Below are 21,911 nucleotides of genomic sequence, written 5' to 3'. Positions count from 1 at the left end.
GTGACTTTAACAGGGATGAGAGGATTTTGTTTAGAGAGCAAACAAACTATGGACACAAGAAATAGGTGGGAAGAACAAGTCTGGGCCACCTTTACTTGACTCCATTGTCATGGTCAATCAGCTCTGAGAGAGGTCTACTCATATTCCTGCAGACCTGTAACATTTCCTAAGATCATGGATATGCAGTACTTAATCCATCACTAACACCCTGATGCCCTAGGATTTAGCTCTTGTATTTTTCAGATTCTGTATTGCTTTAGTGTGTAACTCTGAACTCCATACAGAGTGTTAGCTACTGTCTTCACATTTTGGTCAGACAAAACAATCCCTCTGGGCCTGAAACTCAAGGACACCTGGAAAGTGTGAACAAAATGTGAAATGGGGAGCAGCAAACTGGGGGTATCTGACTTCATTCCCTGAAGCTGTAATTGGAGGATTAACCCCCGATATGTAAATGGACCAAACTTATAATTGCCTGAAAAACTCATGACCATTTTCCATCCTGGGTGTAGCCTCTGGGAGGCTTCTGGCTGCCCAAGGTGTGCCTGTTGAAGGCTTTTAATAAATACCTGCTTTTACTCTCTTAACCTTGTCCTAAGTAGCCACTCCATGGCATCAACCCCAACAAGGACAAGCCTATCCCTGGCTGGCATCAGTGCTGCTCCCAGTGCCACAAAACACGAACGGTCATGCTGGTTTGAGTCAGGCCCAGCTCAAGCTCCCACTGCAAATGCAGAGGTGGCAATCCCAGTGCTAAAAACTGACAGGTGCTGCTTTACCTGCACTATAGTAGAGGTCAGGTCTCTCCAGAATATCCCCCTCATGGATGTAGGGCTCGATGGGATCATCCCCGTACAGGTACTGCTCGCTGTCGTCCATCTGCCGGCTCTCCACCATCTCCAGCCACTGCGAGTTGTGCCATCTAAACTTCTCCGTCTGGATTTTTTTAGCCCATTCCTCGTCATATTCCTGGTAAAAATCACCACACAGTGGTTTAGGATCAGCTGTAGACAAAGCTGGTGTAACAGGAAATGGCAGGGGAAGCCAACATCAGCAAAAGACGCCAGTTCAGGGTCCAGTGACTACAATGCTCTGCTCAGTTGCATGTTCTTTGAGCAAAAGGGATTTTGCAAGCATTGAGCATTATTCGGGTTTGTGATACAGCAGTACAATCTTCCCTTCATGGTTTGGGACTTGACACTCTCCAGAAAAACTCCTGCTTTGAACAGAACAGTTCCATCAGCAGTCTCCTCATTCGGTTTAATTAAGAAGACCCAATTACTGCCAATCTTCAGGGGATTTTTAGTAATTAATTATTAGCACTGACCAAAAACCCTGCACATCTTCATTAGATGAGCATTTCCTAGGACTAAAAAAAAATCGATTAAGAAAAAAGTCTGTGATAAAACCAATACATTTCTTTTCTTTCATGAACTCCAGCATGAATTTAATTTGAACTTCATGTCAAATTTTATGTATAATGTCAAACAACCACAAAAATGGTAGGCAAGTAAACTCTGAGAGGAACTTCTCCAGAAAGCTGAGTAAAACAGGATATAGGCTCCAGTCACTATGGAAAAACATGCAGGCATGACATCTCAATCTGGCTTTCAGCCTAATTGCACTCAAGTGCTGTGATACTCATGTAAAGGAACACCAGCATGAAGTGAGATAGCCTATGGTCACCGCAATCAGCTGTTCAGAGAAGGATCTTCTGAACAGAGCAGATTTTGGGGGCTGGTGATTTCCACAGAGGAAGCACCAATCCATGGGTAACAGTTCCTCAATTCTGCTGGCAAGACAGGGCCCAGCTATCTCTAGGAAGCTCATCAACATACGAAATCTACAGATGGTATCAATTTGGGAATAGTCACAAATAATGCACCATGATTTGTGCTTTTTTAAACCAAAGTATTGTGAGCAAGAAAAATATCCCTAACCAGAATGTTTTTCTTGTGGGAAGAAATACCCTTATGAAACACATCCCACTCCACTGTCTTCTGACCTAACTACAAATAAGAGAAAAGTTGAAAATAATTTCTTAACTCTCATGGTGGTGAACGTATGATCTAGACAGACTTTCCTCTGAGATCTAAGCTGGAGTAGTTTAAGGCTTTGAAAATCTGTTTTACTTAGCCCTGAAGATGACACACAATTAGTAACAATGCCTTGGTTGTGGAAGTGGGAATTTCTGCTCCTGCCAGACATGCCAAAGTAGATCTGTCTACAACCAGAGGCCATAAAATGGCAGAGCAGGCAGAATCAGCTGGCTTAGGAGCTCACAGGAGTTAAACTTCTGAAAGCTCTATAGTCTGAACTAGAGGTTTTACACTGACTTAATCTTCAACCAGCCTTGTCTTCACTGCTGTCATGTGTTCCACAGGTAACACTCTCTACCCTGTGTCTTTTCCACCTTTGGGCTGCTGGATAACACAATAGCCAGCTGGCCCTGCCAGTTTGGCAAAGGCTTCTCCGACATTGCCAACAGGTATCCAGAACACCCAAGATGTCATTATTCTCAATTTCTCCAATTCCATCTCTGATCAACACTGATTCCTATACCTTGCTCATTCCACTTCTCACAACCCTGGCACTCCTATTCAGTGATCCTGTCCAAAACCTGGTGTCCTGCACAACTTCCACACCCAGAGCAGGTATCACCTGTGGGATCTGTAGATATTCTCAGTGACTAGGGAAGCAAAATTCCACTTTGTGTCTGTCAGAATTACTGCAGCCTTAGGGAGGGAGAAGAGACAAGACCAAAACCCAACAAACACACACACCTCATACTCTTTGGAAAAGAACACCTCAGGCTATTTCTTGATTTTCCCCCCCATTTCCACTCTTGATTAAAAATAAAAACTAGAAGTAACAGTAAAAAACTTGGAAAAAGCAAGCTCATCACTGAGATTAATAAAATGACTCATAAAAAAAAGACAAGGCATGACTTTCAATGATGACATCCGACCAGCACCTTGGAAACAGTTCCTTTGCTGCATCTGCCAGAGCTAAACCCTGGGCTGGCTGTTATGTCACCCTCCAGCAGTTGTGAATTACTTACAAGCTTTAGAGAAACATCTTGTACCTGCCAGAAATCATACTGCACTCTCAAGAACACTATTCCCAGAAGTCATGATTGCAAAGAAGGGGAGGAAAATAAACAAATTTAACAAACAGCAAATTAGATTAAGGTTTGTGAAAGCTGAATCCCTTCTACATTATCCTGTTTACTTTTCAAAGTTCTCAAAAGCCAAAAGGCCATCAGCTAAATCACCTCATTCACATTTACCATCAATGCACTTTGAAAACACTTGAATATTCCCAAAGTTACAACCCTAAATGTATCCCACTTCCTGACATCGGAGTTCCACTCACACCACTGTCTGAACATGATGAATGTCTGTCAGAAATAGACATCAACTTCTTACATCCTCTTGCAAAAATCATTTAACATTTCTCAGATTCTAACTGATTTTTCCTTCAGCTGATGACAGCATAGTAGAATATTCCTTATATTCTACATTTCCCATGCTGTATTAAGAAGTTTAAGACTCCCAGGTATTTTTCCTCGATCATTCATCTAAATTTTGGAAAATGGTATTAGCAATTGAACAGCACATTACTTAAAAACCACAATTTATCCATTCAAGTACTTTGACAGCTTTACTCTTGTTGTTCATTCCCAGTGAAAACAGCAAGGTACAAATGTTACAAAGAAGTGACTGCACCAGTTTTGTCAGGAGGAATATCAGTTTTGTCAGGAGTGTCATTCTGGCAGCAATCACAGAAAAGGAAGATTTGTAATAGTCTAGAATGATTTACATAACCTCAGCACAAAAGAAGTTCATTTAAGTAGTGTTAGATCAGGAATATGTCTGTAGATTTTCCATGGAAATATGCAGAACCACCACTGGGTAAATGATTAATGGAATAACATCAGAATGGAAGAAAAGCTGTAAATGCAGGACTACAGCCAAAAGGCACAAAGAAACCAAATTAAAGACATTTAGAGCAAAACAATTCCCTAAAACACTGCAAGTCTTCCAGTAATTATATTTTGAGCTATTAATTTTTTTTATTACTATTTTGTGCGTGTGGGGGGGGTTATTTTAAGTGGGTTTTGGTTTTTAAACACAAAACCTTTTTAAATAAAAAGAAGGAGAAGCCCTCCTTTTTTCCACAAGGCAATTTCTGCAAACATGAAACCAGAAAGCTAAAAATTATAGAGATACAGCTATAGCTTTGAGCTCCGGTCCTTTTAAATGTTAGGCTACTGGAAAAGCAAGGGAGAATGAGAAGGTGAACAGAATGTGCCTATTTTCCAGCACCACCCCCCTCAAACACCGCAGTCATGGTCAGAAACTTAAAAGGAGGAATTCTCAAAGCTGATTTTATTCTCTTTGGAGCTCCCTGACATCACTGGTTTTAACATTCGGTTTCCATAAATCCAGAAGTGTCATAGAAGATGTATGGCTTGACTCTGGGAGGAATGTGCCATCCTTTTTGAAGTTCTCCTTCCAGCTTTGTTTACTACTGAACCATTGAAATATTATGAAGCGTTAACTGGCCCATTATCAGAGCGTGTCTGTTCCCTATCAGGGTCCCCTTTGTCACTGGCTTCCGTCACACCTTGTATCTGATTAACACACTATAGGATAACACAGAGCTACACAGATCTGCTTTGTGTTCCCTCACAGCTGATGAAAAACAGATTTTCCTTTTCACTTTAACGTGGTTGCCCTTTAATTGGGTCTGTAATAGGGTTCATTTGATGTGATTCCTCATACTGAAACAAAACTGCTGTACAATAAGTAGAAGGCTCATTATGCTCAAGGCTCTACTTAGTGATTTGTTACATTCTTCATTAAAAACCTACTGTTTACATGAAAGACTAAATTAACCATTTATTAAGAAAGAAAATATTTATCTTGTCTAGCTATTCAAAAGTTAAGGCATGTGATTTTAACTCTGTGCCTCTATAAACCAAGGAGAGAAACAGATGTTAGGGATCACCTTCTGCAGGTGTCTACCACACATACCTTAGGGTAAGCACCACTGCAGGACAATTCCTTCACAGAGCAGGAAAAACATCCTTCCACCACTTCCACCTGTGCAACCTGGAGCCACTGCTTCACAATCAGCTTCATTACTATAAATATGTTCTGACAGGAAGCTCACAGAAATCTGACAGCTGAAACTAACGGCAAAGCAAGGAAAAAAGAGTAATCATTGATGCCCTCTAAATTTAGGTGGCTCCATAAAATGTAGGGCACCCTCAGAGTTCCTATACTGGCAGTAGCAGACTAGAGAAGCTTTTTTCCCCTCCCTTTTGGAGGAATGTAAGGTATCTCATTGGCAACCTGGTATGTAAGTAACAGATCAGTGGTTTGCTTCACCTTCCTAGTCCTACATAGCCAGAGAGCAGGCACCAGTGCTGAAAGGGAATCTGTCCAAGGCAGGTTTTATGTGAAGACAAAAACAACCAGGACACTCCTGCCCTATCTAAAGCTGCCCGTGGTTACTCTGCTGCAGGCAGAGCCACAAGAAGCAACCAGCACCAAAGCAGACTGCTGGCAAATTGAACAACGAACAGAGGAAACTTCAGCTGCAGCCCCAGCCCCTCGCTGCCCTTCTGCCCACCCCTCTGTTTTCATGTTTGCTACATGATAACAGGGCAACAAGATGCACCACAGAAAGGGGGTCCTGTCAAGTGAAGGGAGAACCTTTTTTCCTGGAGTGACTACAGCACTCTTCATGGAAAGAGGACACCAAGCTGGAGTCAAAGGTTATCTATTTTCAGAGCATGCTGGCCATTCAAATAAAGCCCACACCAAATCCCTGTGGTCTGCTCTTCCTTGACTCTAAGAGAGCTGGCCAACATCTCATACAGCTGGCCCCAAATCCCAGAGCACAGAGGGTTCACAGCACATTCCTGCTTCTTCGGTGAAATTCCAGCATTCCCAACATGGGGGATTTCTATCAGGGAGCTTAGCCAACACAGAAAGATGCAAGCTGTTCATTAACAATGAATTCCGTAAAAGGCAAACATTATTTGACATTCATTACAAATACCCAGGGCAAAGAAAGAGAGATGAAAAGACACCTTAGGCATGAGGCCCTTCCTAAATCCCATGGAAGATGCTGTAACTCTCTAAAAGATGTTTTACTGCTGCAGGAAGTATTGTGATCCACTCTTGATCATAAGAGAAACAAGATGGTACATAGAGCAGGTCTGGATTCAAAGCTGCAAAGGCACTGAAGAGGAAAATCAGGGGAAAGGGGGAGGGTCAGACTACAGAATCCTAGGATATGATGATGGTTAAGTAAATATCCTTTGAATAAATGAGGAAAATAGTTTGCAATAAAACAGAGCTAGGAGCAGAAAAAGAATAAGCAACCTGAGAGAGTAGTAGCTCCCTTGGCTCTTGATAATGTTGCCTAAAGTGAACAGAATAAAACCAGCTCAGGTAAGCTGACATATCTGTCTGCAAGCTTGGAGTTGCAGTTCTCCAGGCTTCTGAACCAGGGAAAAAAGGGAAATTATTTTGCTTGAGACTCCTATACCAGCTGCTGATTCCAGGCCTTCAGCTAAGCCCTGACAGCTGCCCCGCTTTAGGGGTACAAGAACACCGAACTGGCTGCTTGCTTCCAAAGCTCAGCACATGACTGAGAGTGAAGCATTCTGAAATCATCCACTCAGACTTTTTTTGACAAAAGGGATATCTTGCTTCTCCCAGTGCAAAGCTGAGACTGCCCAGCATATACTGTGCTAAAGCAGCACATCTGTTTCAGTTCATCAGTGGCAGAGTCCAGCCAAGCTATATTAAACAAATCATCACTAGTGTAACATTTCCATAATTTCTGTGACAATTACTTTACTACAGAAAGCATTTCTCCCCTAAGGCTTATAAGCCATGTGATTTTCTCCAGTGCTATTTCAATCACAGTATGTACAGCTCATTGATGAGTGAAAGATGCATTTGTCTCCCTGAGTAGAAATCATTTTCAAATCTACTCCCCAATATTTATTTTCTGATTTCCATCAGAGGATCTACTCTTGTCAGTATATGAGCAACAAGACTGAAAAGTGAAGGTTTGCTTGTTGTGGATTTAGCACAGATAAGAAGTTCCACCACTCTGGGAGACTCTTCAGACACCTCAGCAGGCACTGCTGTTGTAAAACTGCCCCACAACCAAACACCTCTGTGTTTACAGCCTGCTGTAACATTCTTTTAACACCTAGCAAGATCTGAGCTTCTGAGAGCTTACTCTCTTATAATTCCTATCATCACTATTTAGAATACATTGCCTTTTTTGCTTTGATTTTTTGTACTGAGAGACACAAGTGCAACCAGATTGCAACATGATTGAGAAAGCAATCAATTAATTAGTGGTTCTCTTTGTCTTCCAGAAAAGAGAGCACATTATGCTTCCTGTTCCCCTCAGGGGCATGGTGTTTATGCAACTTAAAACCCCAACACCCAGATAATAAAGCCAGAAAGACCTTCTTGGAAAAGGAACTCTCCTAACTCACCAGCTAACACCATTCTAAGTGTGGTATTGCTCCACAAGCAAAGAAAAATATAATTTACCACCATGCAAGCTGCTCTCAGTATGTGTTTGGTGTCTCCTCCTCCACCCCCAATAACCACAGTACCACATCAGTTCTTCCCTTTATTCTTCCTCAAGGCCCTGAAAGTTCTGTCCAGTGCTTTTTGCAAGCTGAGGAGCCTTTCCCATCCATTATCTTAGCATTCCTCACTGACTCATGGTGAGCATAAAGATTTTGTGTTCTTAGGAAGGTAAAAAAAAAGCCAAGTATATTTTAATCAGATGGTAATATTTACTATGAAGCTATATTTTTGTATGTTTATTCTTCTAGATTCTATAAATTTTGCTTAATAATATTACAACACCCCTCACTGTAAAGCTTCCCCATATGAACAAATCAACATGTGAGTCACTTGGAAATTGCATTGGCCTCAAGGTAAAACAAGTGTTTGATGCACTTAGATTGTCCAGCTTCACCCCGAAGATAAAAAAGTCTTTCCACTGTTTCCATGGAGATGTCCCTAGAAATAGATGATTCTGTTAGGCTGAACATGATGCCCATCATAAATAAGTACTAAGTGCAAATCCATCTGAGTTTTAATCTAGTCCTTAATGAATATCAACAGCAACTCTGCCACTGGGGCAGATTTTCATTCTATACCTCCATGAAGAAAAGACAGAGCCAGATAAAAAGAATTCCAGTTCAGAAAATGTTATGTTATTTCACTACTAAATTAGAAGACATTATTAATAAGTATAACAGAAGAAGCCAAACTAGACTATATATAGTATTTTTCAGTGTAAGTTAGGCCTTAAACTATACTGAACTTTTCAGAAAACAAGCTGAAATACTCGTAATTAAACTGAAAAAGGAACAATGTAGATGACTGAAAAAGCCATAGGTACTGCTGCTCTTGACCTAAATTGTTTTTGACTATAAAATTTAATTTCATGACAGCTACTCTATACCCAAAAGGATGTAGAGTCACGACAATCCTCAACAGCACTTGATAATTCAGTATTCTTTCTTTTTTCCAATTCAGCAGTGTAATACAACTGTCCCAAAAGTTGAGTGTGATCCATGGATAGTTGGACAAGCTAAGTTACATAGCTAAAAGAAACCTATCCAAAAGGTGAAGACAATATTACAGTGACTGTTCCCTCAGCAGGGGACAGCCAGCGTCAGGATCGCTGCCACATTTTCCTTTTGAAACAAATATTGGCATCAGGCAATGTAGAGCAGCTGAATAAAGCTGCTGGGTAACAAGAGCCATTTGTTTGGAGAACTAAGAAAAAATGAAAGCTTGGCACACTTATGTAATGTGATTAATTTATAAAAGTCTAAAAGCACTTTTAAAAAGTGTAAAGTTAACTTGTATGAATTTTCAAAGTACACACACACTTTTTGGAAGTTTGATGCCCAGCCTAATGATTGCCACTGTGCCCTGAAAATTCATCTTTTATCCATATGATTAGAAAGTTGCACAAGAAAAATACTGTCGATTTGCAATATATTTAATTATTTTAGAATTCTCTTGGGCAAAGAGGCTCTGGAAGGAGGAAGAAAGCCAGACCTACCGCTATGATATCCAGAGTGTTGTCACAGACCTTGCGGATCTCAGCGTTTTTATCATGCATCAGGTCTATAAGGTACGCTGGAGCTTCTGCAAAGCAACTGTTAAGGAGAAAATAAATTGTTTTTCTCCCCCTCACAACCCTGGGTTCTTTAAACTGCAAATTTCACTAAGATGCAGAGGCAGGAATTTTTCATCTCATGTAGCAAGAAAGCATTTTTCAAATGTTGGTGCTTTACCACTCCAGAATTAGCAAGAGATGCAACTTCTTATCTATAATTTTTTTAAGCTAGCAACCCAGGAGTCCAAACAGGACACAAAGAACAACCACTCAAATGGCTTCTCAGATATTCCACAGAGATTAAAGGCAAAAAGAACATGAAGAAGTATCCTTTGTATTGTTAGCAATGTAATCACTAATTTGCTATCCCTCCCAGGGCTCATTCAACTCATTCTGAATGCTTCAATAAAATTCAACTTTCAGTTAAGGCCCACAAAATTCAGACCATGCAACATATTTGTATAATGCTGCAAAAGAAAAAAGTTTGCTTATGCTCTACATATGTTCTTCTCTGAACTAATTAAACTGAATTTAATTATGATTTGCAAAACAAATTCAGACAGTAAAGCAGATTGAATAGCACCTAATGAGTCAGCTGGTCCAGTGATCCCCCCTCCTACTTCCCTCCCTGCTTCCAAGCAATCTAAGTTTTAATCGTTACTTTTAACCTTACGGTCCCTTTACATGCTTAGGCTGCTTGGATTTTTTCTTCAGCTGAAATAAACGTTTACAAAGAAACCTCTGAGATCATGAGGTTACTACAAGAGAAACAGAAGTCAAACACCAGCAATGGCAAATTAAGTGCTGCAACTCCAGATGTTTCATCTGTAAAAAGATACGTGTTTCCTTGATGATGACATCTCTGGTGGCTTGGTGGAACACCATCTGATAAAACACATAGATGATCTGGCAGACAAACTCATCATCTTCCTGCTGAGCTGCAAGGAGAAAAAAAAAAATCCACCACAATTTCCAATCTCACAAATAGAAGCTTTTGATGGTTAAAGAGTTGTGAAGGTGTGGGAAAACCCAAATCTATGAAACCACTGCTCAGAATCTATCACTAACACAGTAACAACAAACACCAACCCCTGCCTTGCAGGGAAACAGCAATGTCAATTACAGCTCCTGCTGTGCACAGGTCACACATGGCCAATTTACCGTTCAGCAGCTCGATGAGTGCAGGGATGATCCCAGATTTAGCCAGCAGAGCAGCACAGGAGTCATCCATGGACACGGTCCCAATCATGATCACCACTTCCAAAACAAGGTCATCCTCAGCAGAACCTGCTAAGGCACAAGGCAGCAAGTAGCAAGTGTTACCTCTCTCAGGAATTCTTAATCTACTGGCAGTTGTGTATTTATCTGCAGACATGATTCTATTCTTCAGTGTTCTGTTCTCCTAAACAACCACAAATTATAAAGGTAAATAGACTCTACTCTGAGCACTCTAAATATTCTTGGAGAGACTCTGCTTTGGAAGCCCAACCCAACTTTGTACAGACCTGGTTTTAACTTATCCTTGAGATATGGAACCAGTTTGTATTCCTTCAGCACAAGTTCCCAGTCCAGCTCTGGTAAGGTCAAGTTTGCAAGTGTTCCCAAGCATTCAATCACAAATTCTTCTTCTTCAAAATTTGATATTTGAGCTGCTAAATCACCAACATATTCCTGAAGAAAATACAGCAACAACCATTACAAATGAATAATCTGGATTTCTGAAGAACTCGCATTTCAGCCAAACTAAAGCTAGTTCTCAAAAGAAAACTAAAGAGACTTCGCTCCTGAAATAAAGACTAATAAGGCAGTTTCAATTCCAGTTGATGAATAATCCAAGAAAACATTTCAGCACTCTTCCCCTCTCCATCCTTTCACTTTCAAGGGATGTGGATCCTTGTTTCAATGTTCCAAAAGTAGTTACTACAACACAGAGTTTAAAAAAGCTCTTAGAAAAAAAGGAAAAGAAGAAAGAGAAAACCATCCTGCATTAGTGGCAGTAATTGAGTTATTTACCTAAAGATTTTAATAAATAACTAGATTTTTTGAGGACATTTAACAGGGGAATAATGGCTTCTACTTACTCATTTTATACTGCTTTAAGACAATTTGATATCCACATTTTAATAGTGTGTTTAAAATCTCCATGATTAGAGTGTTGTGTTTTCCTCCTTTCTTTTGAAAGGGTGGCTTTACAGGATCACTATTTAAATATTAAGTATTTAAAATACCCACAAATAAAACACACCTGGCACACCGAGGGGAAAAAAAAAAAAGCACCAGATTTTTCTCTCTAGGTTCAAAAGCAGAAATTTAGGATAACTTAATTGTTATGATATTCACCCCAGCATCTGGGGCATTTTTGTTTGTTTGCTTGCGTTTGTGTGTTTGTTTTGAAACTTACTGGATAAGGCTTAAGACCTGTTTTCTCCTTAGTGGGGGATCCAAACTCTGATCAACCAGATGAGATAGCATTATGAAACAAAACATAAATCATCCCAGGACAGACAAGGAAACTTAAATTGGACACCCTACAAAACAAACCATGGCAGCTCTCCAAAACCAGAGTTTTCCAGAAGGAGAAATAACAGAGATCACATTAGGTAAGACCTAATACTTACAATAAACTGGCTTTTAGTTGGCCCATCATGTTGTGAAATATTTCTGATCATCTTCATTAACAACGGATCCTTAAACTTCAAAGCCCGCTTCATGAGCATTTTCAAACCATTTCCTGAAAAGAAACAAACACTTAGGAAAAAAAGAAGCAAGTACTGGCAGATCAAAAATCAACATGCACACAAACAAATGCTTCACGCTTTAAAAGTTTGGAATGAAAAAGTGCACAGCAGTTAGTCCAGGCAGAGAGACTTCTCTCCCCATTCCACAGAATAAATATGTTGTTAGGGTTTTAAAAGTTTATTTACCAAAGATCAATGCATGGGAACAGATCTGAAGTACTTGACCACATAGAGCAAATCCCAGTGTTACCATTATGCTTCCAAAAGATCACCCTTGCCTACCTAAAAAGTGCTGCTAGCTTGAACTTCACCTTTAATATAAAACTGGATCTCCCTGCTCCTCCTTCTACAGAGCTATGCACAGAATTTTAAAATGGAATTACAGGCCACAGAATCTCTTGACTGCAACTCTGAAGGCCAGTAATTCACTGCAGCAGTTCTTTGGGAATATGCTGAGCACAAGTGCAAGTTGGAGCTACTGAGTAATATTGTTTTATTTAAAACTGCAAGTATGAAAATAATGAAACTTCTAAATAATCCAGAGATACTACAAGAAAGTCAGAACTATCTAGACCATTAATCAAAATATTAGAACCCAAAAGAAGCTCAATTATAATTAACAAATTAATGGAAAGCTGCAACTGAAAGACATCACTGCTATTCATTTGATACTGGCAGGTGAAACACCAGTCAGCCAATGATGGATTTTAGGCATCAGGCAGAATAAAGTGAAGGCATCAGGCAGTGAAGTCTCCACACAGCCATAGTTTCCCACAGCAATGTCATCAGCCTGTTTTTCACAACAATGTGCATGTACAAGAGGTGTGGGCATCTCCCTCAAGTGTCACTCCTGCCACCAAGAGCAAATTGTGAGGAGGATGTGGCCATTTGCTTGCCATCATTACCCAAACACATGCATTTTATTTTTTAAAAACACATATATACATTTATAAATAATGCAAATATACATAATTTACATATGTAAGTATAATAAAAGAAATATACAAAGTGCTGTCATCTCCAAACGCCCCATCAAAACCTCAGGCCAGTTACCTTCACAGATAAGCTGCACATTTCTTTTGTTGGCAGCAAGGTTAATACAAAAAGAAATAAGTTCCAGGTCAACTCTCTCATCAGGACATTCAAAAAGCATCTTCATTAACTGCCAAGAAACACAAACACACTTGGGTCATTAATCTTTCCTAAGCATTAGAAAAGCAGTGTTATGATATCAACTACAGTACCTTTTTTCAAAATTAGTACTCAGCATTTCTACAAGAACAGTGAAAGTTACAAAGGTCAGGGGCACAACATGTATAGCTCCATTATTTCGGGATAACAATCCTTCAAAGTGCCAAAAATGGCAATCACTCATCACCTTAAATTAACTTGGCTTAGTCACATTTTATTGCTACCACTGAAATTTTCCTTTGACTGGTTTTTAGTATTTGTGAATGGATAAATTTGTTTTGAAAGCTTAGGTGAATTTAATATAGGAAAAAAAAAACCCCACAACTTAATTCCACAGAAAGTCAGATTAATACCTATTAGCTTAAGAAAATTATGACTCTAAACAGGTACTTAACTGCAAAATAATTCTACTACTATTTTGCTGTGAGTTACTTCATTGATAGGTAATTTCAGCTGTCTCTGAAGCACTGTTCTTTCTCTTTGCAGCTTTCAGCTAGAGCTGAACACTGCCACATCCCACAGACTCCTCAGCAGTAATCCCATTCTTCTGGTAACATTAATGTAAGCAATCACCTGTAATCCTGTTCAAACTGTTCAGCAAATGGCAGTGAATTCCCAGGTGATTCCCAAGGCTCCTAACGTCACCTATGGATTGCCATCATTTTACACACCTGGCCCTGTATTGTCCATTACATCACAGGCTGGCTATCCTGGCTCATTGGGTTCAACAGGAACAGGGTTTGAAATGGCATTTGGAATATATGAACATGACTGGAATAAACCCATTTCTTTTCCCTCTGGTTCCAATCCTGGCAGACAAGCCCTGCACAACTTCAGGGCTGGGGGACACCACCCTGTTTGCTTCTAAAACCCACTCAGTTCACAAGACATGGTTAGATTATAATGCAAACCAGTGTGATGACAAGACTGAGATTACTGGAAGAAGAAACAACTAAGCCTAAAGATAAGCAGGACATGAGGTACAAAAACTGCAGCTCAGGAAGGGGCGGGAGGACAAGAAAGCAACAAATGATCATTAAATTTAATGATTAAGTAATCATTAAATATTTGTGTGCTTGCCCCCTGGTGGAAAGACATGTTTGTAATGCATTAAAAGCTAGAGAAAGTAGGTGAAGAATCCATTTAAAGAGGAGAAAATAAAAAGAAACAATAGGATTGCAGGAATTCTCTCCAATTATTTTACTCTAGCCCTTCTGTAAGTTTACCTATTATCTTATAGCAGGCTCTAATTCCAAACAGAACCAAAAAGCCCAAAAATAAAAACTACATTACAACATAGCTATTTATGTCTTTCCCGAGACTTTCATGTACTCATTTAAAAGCTATCATTGATTTCTTCCTCCTTTTCTTAAAAAGGTAGAATCAGATTTCTCTAGGTTGTTTTAAGAACTTATAAAATCCCTGGTTTATTAAATCCTTAAGCCTGACAGTCACATAAGAGGGAATTAACAGAGAAGAAAATTACCATTTAACAAGTAGAACATGAGCATTCAAAAATCACCCCCTGCAACTCTTCTGTTACAAAACCTTTAAATACAGATTTTTAAAACCCTTCAAATAATTTGAAGGGAAACATTCTCATTACTTACACAATACAAAATCCATGGAAATTAAATGTTTAACAAGATGGGATTACACTGTTAATTACTGAACTACTTCTCTATAAAAGAAAAAATATATCCAGTTTCAATTAAAGCCGTTCAAATTTTAAAATAATAGTTTCATGCGAGTTCCATGTTTCCCATTATGTCTTCATTTAATTTGATTGCTTCTTGTGCCACTTCAAAAGGAAGAGTAATTGCTGCCAAATAGGAAATATTAAAATTAAATTTGTTCTGCTTTTACTATGTCCATTGTCATCTTTTACTGATTTAACAGGAAGGCAGTAAAAGGACTGCAGCATGTGCAATGAAGAGGCAGTAGTGTTCAATCAGACAAGTCCCATATTGAGTATCAGATACCACAGACCAGCACTGAAATCACTGTGTCTAGACTCTCTGGCACCTGCCTTCACTTATTTACCAGTGACCAGAGGCCAACCCCCACAGCTCTGTGTTCACATACACCTCTGTCCAACCCCCTTCCCAAGCCCAGCTCCAACATCTTTGAATGATTATGCCAGAACTGCATGCCTCAGGAATCTCTCCTGAGCGGCTACTCCCAACTCTGCTGTTTGAAGTGATGCTCTGGTTTCTGAACTTCAGCAGATAATGGCGGACAGGAGCAAAGGGGGCTGTCAAGAGAGGACGTTTACCAGCATTAAGCTGAAAAGAAGCTTAGAGATCAAAGAGGGCCCAAACAGGACAACCGTGGTGGAAAACATGTGGGCAGCTTTGGAGAACCTTGCACACCGCTCTGCGGTAAAATATTAAATATCACCATGACATCACTGCCTAACCATGCCCTTTGATTGGCCAGGTTATTACCAATAAAGGCTTTTATAAGCATCTGGATGGCATTTGCACCTATTTAAACAAAACACGCATTGCTGAGGTCTAAACAAGAATGAACTGTTAATACTCACTTTTAACCGTTACTAGAGTAGCACCCACTAACTCCTGCAATCCACAAGGATGTTTAGCCGGGACAGCACGCGCGAGCCCTGGGCAAGCACTTCACGCAGCCAGAATCACCACAGGGGCTGCTTTCTCCAAGCACTTCCTACTGCTGCTAAACATTAATTAGTATTTGTTGATGAACACCTTTCCTCAAAAAGAGACAAACCCACGCGAGGGTGTATACCACTACTGAAGAGAGATTTTGGGTTTCTTGGGTAGAATTAGATAGCAGTGAGTCCATTTAAAACAGTAATTTTCTTTTCCTGATGCCTTATCCACTTCCTAATGCTTTCTGCTACTTGTCTTCCTTGATAACCATCCTAATTTTGAACATTCAGTAGTAAAATTTAAGCCCTGGTTGCTCAGCTTCTTTTTGAACAGTGTGCAGATGTGACCTGTGACGCATCAATACCCATAGTTATACTTTCCAACTTTGTTGTTTACTTCACTAAAGCCCAGTGAAGGCAGCAGAATTGTTTGCTGCTCCTCCAGTCTTTGGACATAGCTCTGTAAGCACTGGGGGTCCAGGAGTCATACCAAGATTCCCTGAAAGCACGTCACAAGCAAGTCCTAAGACACTGGTGCAGGAATTTGAGTTTGGCCGGTAACTGCTAGAACAAAGCAGGTCCCTTGTACCACACAAATACCTTAAAAGGTAATTGCTTCTTGTGGTAGAAAAGACAGCAGGATGTTTACAAGACCACTTTGTAACATATATTACTTATTCCCACCAGTTCTCCCCTCTATTATCCAGAATCATCTTGTACGTGGAAAAACTTCACCAATTTTGCCATAAGATAATGACCAGAAACATTCCGATAACTTTCCATGACAACTTTCCATTCTGGGAGTACTTGATGTTAAAAAACCATTTGGCAGGAAAGAAGATACCATGGTGCAATTCTGAAAAAGCTGCCAAAGAGCTTTTACACTTAGGCAACACAGACTTTCCAGCCTCACCTGGGCTGAGAAAAAGGTCAGTAAGAGAGGACTTGGTACTTGAGAAAAACAAAACAAACAAAAAAAAACAACCCAGACTAACAAGAAACAACAAAACACATGCACACAAAAACCCAAAAATACCCACAAAAGCCCAAACCCCATGATATTGTGTCTGCTTGAGTCAATGAGTTAAGTAAGAAAATGCAGGCTGAAAGATCAGTGAAGAGCCTTCCACACTCATCAAGTCTTCCTTGCTGTACATGCCTGCAGTTGGAAAAGGAATTGTCATGTAGGAATGTAACCCTGCTTGGCTGGTTTCCAGCTCATATCCTGCAATATTGGAGACACTGAAATTTTGATACCCAATGGGATCAGGCAAGAATGCCTTCTAAAACTGTAAAGGAAATACTTTCCACTACGTTCCCTAGGGAGCTGCCCTGCACAAGCTTTAATCTCTCTCAAGCGTTCCTGATCTTGTGTAGGAATCCTCCGGGTCACCTGTAATTTCAGCAGTTCACTGGTGCAGCTCAAGTGTCAGCAGCAGTGACAGAGATCGGTCACCTCTGCTTTTGCTGGGTACCACGAAAGCCCAAAGAACAGTGCCTGCCTGAGGAGGAGGTGGGCGCCTCAGTGCCAAGCAGCACCGTGGCTGTTCCCTTTGTCACCTGCGGGTGTCAGTGCGAGCTCTGCCATGAGCGAGGGAGGGACGCAGAGCACGAGGGAAGATGGATTTTATCAGCTCATCACGTACCTGAGGGATACAGTCTGTGTATGCAAACATCGATTTAAAGCAATCGTCCATGCTGATGTGATACAGAATGCAAATCGCTACTTTTTTGTTATTTTCGTTTCCTAAAAGGAGAAAAAAATATATTATTAGGAGAATTTTTAGCTGTTGTTAAATACTCAAAAGAGGAAAATGAAAAGCGGAACAATCCTAGCTAATAGAGGGAAAATTTAGATCAGAAATGACACGTTAATGAAAGGGTCTTGGCCTGGCCTAGCCAAATGAACCACGTATTAGTGCAAAGAGGGAATCAGGGCAATGGTAAATATTCCTTCGTCTTCCCAGCACCTCAAAACACTTCCTTAACACCACTTTGCAAGGCATTTATTTCGTGAAAGGAATGCTTAATAATGACCGGCCATCCAGAGAAAAGCTTAATCAATTTCCAGCTAGAAAATTAAGATTTAGCTGTGAATATTCTTATTTAAATAACAACCTTGTCTTAAAGTGAAATAATAAAGAATACACCAGTGCCAGAGAGAAAAATAAGAACAGCCACTAAGAGGTGTTGTAGAAGGAATCCACTGCCTTTCAAGCAAATACTGGTTGTTTTACTCTCCTAAACAACAGTATTATACCATTGGAGCCTTTTGTGCTTCATACAGATCAAAAACTACATCAGTGTATCTTCATAGTGATATTTACCAAAGAGAAAGACTCACAATGAAATTTGGAGCAGTTAATGTGAGTGAGGTGTGAAGTATTTAACTGAAAGGTTCTATAAAATCATCTTACACAAACATACAACTGTTTAAGAACAATACAGATGAATTTGCTTCTGACTCACTGCTGAAACCCACTGAGCATTCTCAAGTTCTCCTCTAGCCCTGCACGAGCAGGATATTGGCTATATATGGGATAAACCCTGCATCTGAATGTGTACATTAGTTAAAGCAGGATGTAATAAGGTCACCAACTCCAGATTCATTCACAGTTCTTACACAACTCATCAGCAATACCCTACCTCCCACTTGTATTTAACTAAGTCAGAAAATATCTGTGTAATAATTTGGCAAAGCACAAAGACCTCAAACAGCAACAAACACAGGGAAATTTTCTTTCTGCACACATCACTGGGAGCTGGAATTTCCTTTGAGCAGCAAGGATATGATAATTTATCCTGAGAATGAGCCCTTTTCAAAAGTGAATTATCTAAAGAGACTCATGAAAGCCCTCTGGCAGCTTCCATTCAAGTGAGTGAAGTATTCTTAGCCACATTAAACCTAAAATCAGAGCTGAGCTTTCAAATCTTTCTAGAGTCTTACCTGCTTGAAAAAACATAACATACCCTGGTATCACAATCTTCCATACATTTAAAATGGGAGGAAGGATAATGCCCAAATGTGAAAGCTACTCTGATAATTATGAAAATAAAAGCACAGAAGGTACCAGCAAACAAAATGAAGTGTGTTTTCTTCTCTTTAGTGCTTCTCCTGCGACTGGTCACCTTACCTCCCTATTCACCTGCAGAAACATCGGGAAAACAACCATTCCATGAAAAAAAATTCCCACACATACAGGTAAAGGTTTCTCCTGCACAAATTTAGAAGTATACAGAAGAAATTATTCCTCCAAATTTCATGGGTCTAAGGAAAAAAGTAATCTGTTTCCGCTGCTCTTAACACTCGATGCCTGTATTTAGGACTTAAACACGAGACTCAATTTACAATTACACCTAGCTGGATAATGCAGGAAACTGTGTGTGAAGGCAAGCCAGTATAAAAGAGAGAAAAGCTCCCCAAAACACCAACAAGAAAAACTGGAATGAAGTTTGACCAGACCTTCAGCACATACGAACTGCCAGACCATTTACAAGAATGATGCTAAATATAACTGTTTAGCCTCTGTCCTTTGTGGATTTTTTTTCTTCCTCCTTATTTTTGCAAGTTTCATTTGTGCTAATATAAAGCATCAGTGAAGGTACAGTTTTACATTTGGTAAGCTCAGCGGCTTCCTGGTACTTGGCAATATTAGTGGCTTATTTTCAATCATAATAGGCTGATATAACAGTAAAGGCCTTCTGTTTTCTTTCTTAGAGGAAACTCTGCATGATTTTCTAATCCCTTTTTTTTCAAAGGTCTAGCTGGCCACAATAATCTTTCTTATGCCTGAACACCTTCTTGGGTGTCAGTGCTAAATGACAACACTACCTCAATTTCAAAACTACCAAAAATAATCACAAATATCCAGATACTCAACCTAAAGTGTGAAGAATATGTGAAATCCAAATAAACTTATTTTATTTGAACGAACTCCTGAAGAGTTGCTTTCTAATGACCAGCACTTAAATCATTCTCCAAAAGTGCATTCCATAAAGTAGATTTCATGACACACAAAAGGCAAAGACAGCTACAGTTTCCAAGAGAAGAACTGAATTAAAATTCCTCCTTGCTGTGCAGTTACCTGACCAATTTTCCCTGAATTGCCCTGTCCTACTGTCACTAGGGGGAACAGAGAAGGGTTTAAAGCATTTAAGTCACAACCATTGCACAACCTCAGCAAGGAAGTACTTTTCAACTGTGAATAAAAGAAGTGAATTCTACTAATTTGATGATAAAAGTAAACTACAGAACAAAAGCTGAAGGTAAACAGTCTGCCACTAACCCATCTTTTAAGTATTTAATGGTGTATGTGTTTTAAATTTAATTTCATTTTAACTTCCTAGAAAGGAAGAGATTTCAGGCTGATGTCTGCAAGTTTCACTGTTCTATTTCCCTATGGATACACTTTGGTGAAGGAAAAGCAGAACCTTGTGATTTTGTCAGTTCTCACACACAACAGTGAAAACTCCTGATCCAAAGAGTAAAACACTGCAGGAAAATCAAGAGGAGGTGGTTGCTCCTAAGCACATGGTTTAACACAACTTTTCATCTCGCGCTCACTTGGGAAGCACACAGCCTGCTGGGAAGCTGACTGGAGACCAGGTAGAAGGAGCTGGTTGAAGATTAGGAAGAGGACAGACACAGCAGCTAAAGCATTTTAAACTCAAAGCATCACCTGCAGGCTGAAGTTTACACAAAGGGGAAGAAGTGAGAGACTCTAAAAAACCTACCAAGCCAATTCTCATCCTTTTACATTGGTACTTCACTTCCAAAAATATCAACTGGCAGCTGCTGACTATTACTTGAATATGTCAGTACCAAGCTTTCTTTTTCTAATTATTTTCTACTCATCTGAATGCTAATTAATTAACCCTGCTTCAAGCATTGCATAAAGACTTGGCTGTAAAAATTTCAAACCCTGCCCAGCACCTGGCTGGAAAACAGCTTTCCAAAGCACCCAAGGATACCTTTTCTGCTATTTTTGACCACTGCTGAAGGCCACATGTGAAAAAGCAGAAATTGCAAGGAAGACTTCCTTATGACTGGGCAGAGTAAGGATCAATTATTGCCCTAACTAGAAAAAGCAAGAGAAAAAAACCAAAAAAACAGAACTCTGCCAAAAGTGTTCAAAAAATCACAAAAGTTTTGGTGGGGTGCCAGAAAATTGTGGCCTACAAATGCTGGTAAGTTTTGAGCATCAAGCTTTTTATGACTGAAGGTGGAATAGCCAAATGGCCTAAAGCAGTAAGGGCAGCCCTGGAAAATAATGGCCTAGTCATTTATGGATTCTTCTGGTATTTATAATAAAACTTGAATCATAATGAACTCATTGGATATGAAATGTGGGGGTCACAAGCACTTTGATAGGATTTCCACAAGAATCTACCATTAATTAACCAAATAATTATTTGAAAGTGTAACTGAATTAGCCTTAGTTCTTATACAGCCATTCCTGAGAAATTGGTCATTCCCAGCTGAGTGCAGTTAATGCCTTAACAAACCAGTCATTAACTGCAGTTACTGATTTTGTGGGAATTATTGTGTTATAAAATACACTCAACAGTTTATAGAAACAATACTTAAGATTTTTTTTTTTTGCAGCTGTAGTTCAGCCGGAGCAGATGGGATGGAAAAATATCAGGTCCCTGGGGCAGTTTTCACAACTAGTTTTCTGCAAATTAGAGAGGGAAATAAATACATGATGGGTTCTGAGTTCAAAATGGCTTCAGATTTTTAGCCTTTGAACATTAATAAGAAGCCATGTGCCAGTTCTGGGGACCAATGCCTGAATTCCATGTTTAGGTCTTACTATGGTTAAAGGTCTAAATAGTATTAGTAGCAGAAGCTACAGAAAAAAAAAATGATTTCTTGATCACAAGATCAAGTCCTGCATTTTGGCTGACTTTGTGAGCTTAAAATAAAAAATCCTCCATTAGCACCATGACAAAAAGAGAAACCCTAAAGCTGTAAAACTGAATTGCCAGTCTCAGCAGCAGCATTCAGCTTTCAAATGCTTAAGTAAAAAGGAGAATATAAACTATGGACTAAATTATTCAAATGTAACACTATCAGTAAATCCAGCAGCCATCACTTCTAATGGAATAATCAATGTCTCCACATTAGATATGAAATATACCCTATCCCACACATGTGCAAAACATTAACA

General features: G+C 39.6%; 1 protein-coding gene across 5 annotated transcripts in view; it reads right to left on the bottom strand.

Moving 5' to 3' along the window:
* Positions 1-21,911, bottom strand: part of KIFAP3 (kinesin associated protein 3) — a 67,913-nt gene that overhangs the window by 23,844 nt on the left and 22,158 nt on the right. For 4 of the 5 annotated variants that reach the window (XM_068199321.1, XM_068199324.1, XM_068199319.1 and 1 more), the window contains 8 exons: positions 17,388-17,488; positions 12,978-13,086; positions 11,805-11,917; positions 10,692-10,857; positions 10,348-10,476; positions 10,026-10,124; positions 9,130-9,215; positions 780-969 (listed from right to left, as the gene is read on the bottom strand). In XM_068199321.1, the coding sequence (XP_068055422.1) occupies positions 780-969; positions 9,130-9,215; positions 10,026-10,124; positions 10,348-10,476; positions 10,692-10,857; positions 11,805-11,917; positions 12,978-13,086; positions 17,388-17,488 (993 nt within the window). The remainder of the gene's footprint in view (positions 1-779; positions 970-9,129; positions 9,216-10,025; positions 10,125-10,347; positions 10,477-10,691; positions 10,858-11,804; positions 11,918-12,977; positions 13,087-17,387; positions 17,489-21,911) is intronic. The other variant, XM_068199322.1, reaches the window with a different exon arrangement.

The sequence above is a fragment of the Anomalospiza imberbis genome, chromosome 9 (genome assembly GCF_031753505.1).
Source record: "Anomalospiza imberbis isolate Cuckoo-Finch-1a 21T00152 chromosome 9, ASM3175350v1, whole genome shotgun sequence".
NCBI lineage: Eukaryota > Metazoa > Chordata > Aves > Passeriformes > Viduidae > Anomalospiza > Anomalospiza imberbis.
The sequence above is the reverse complement of the archived record's forward strand: the minus strand, read 5'-3'. Positions and strand labels throughout refer to the sequence as shown.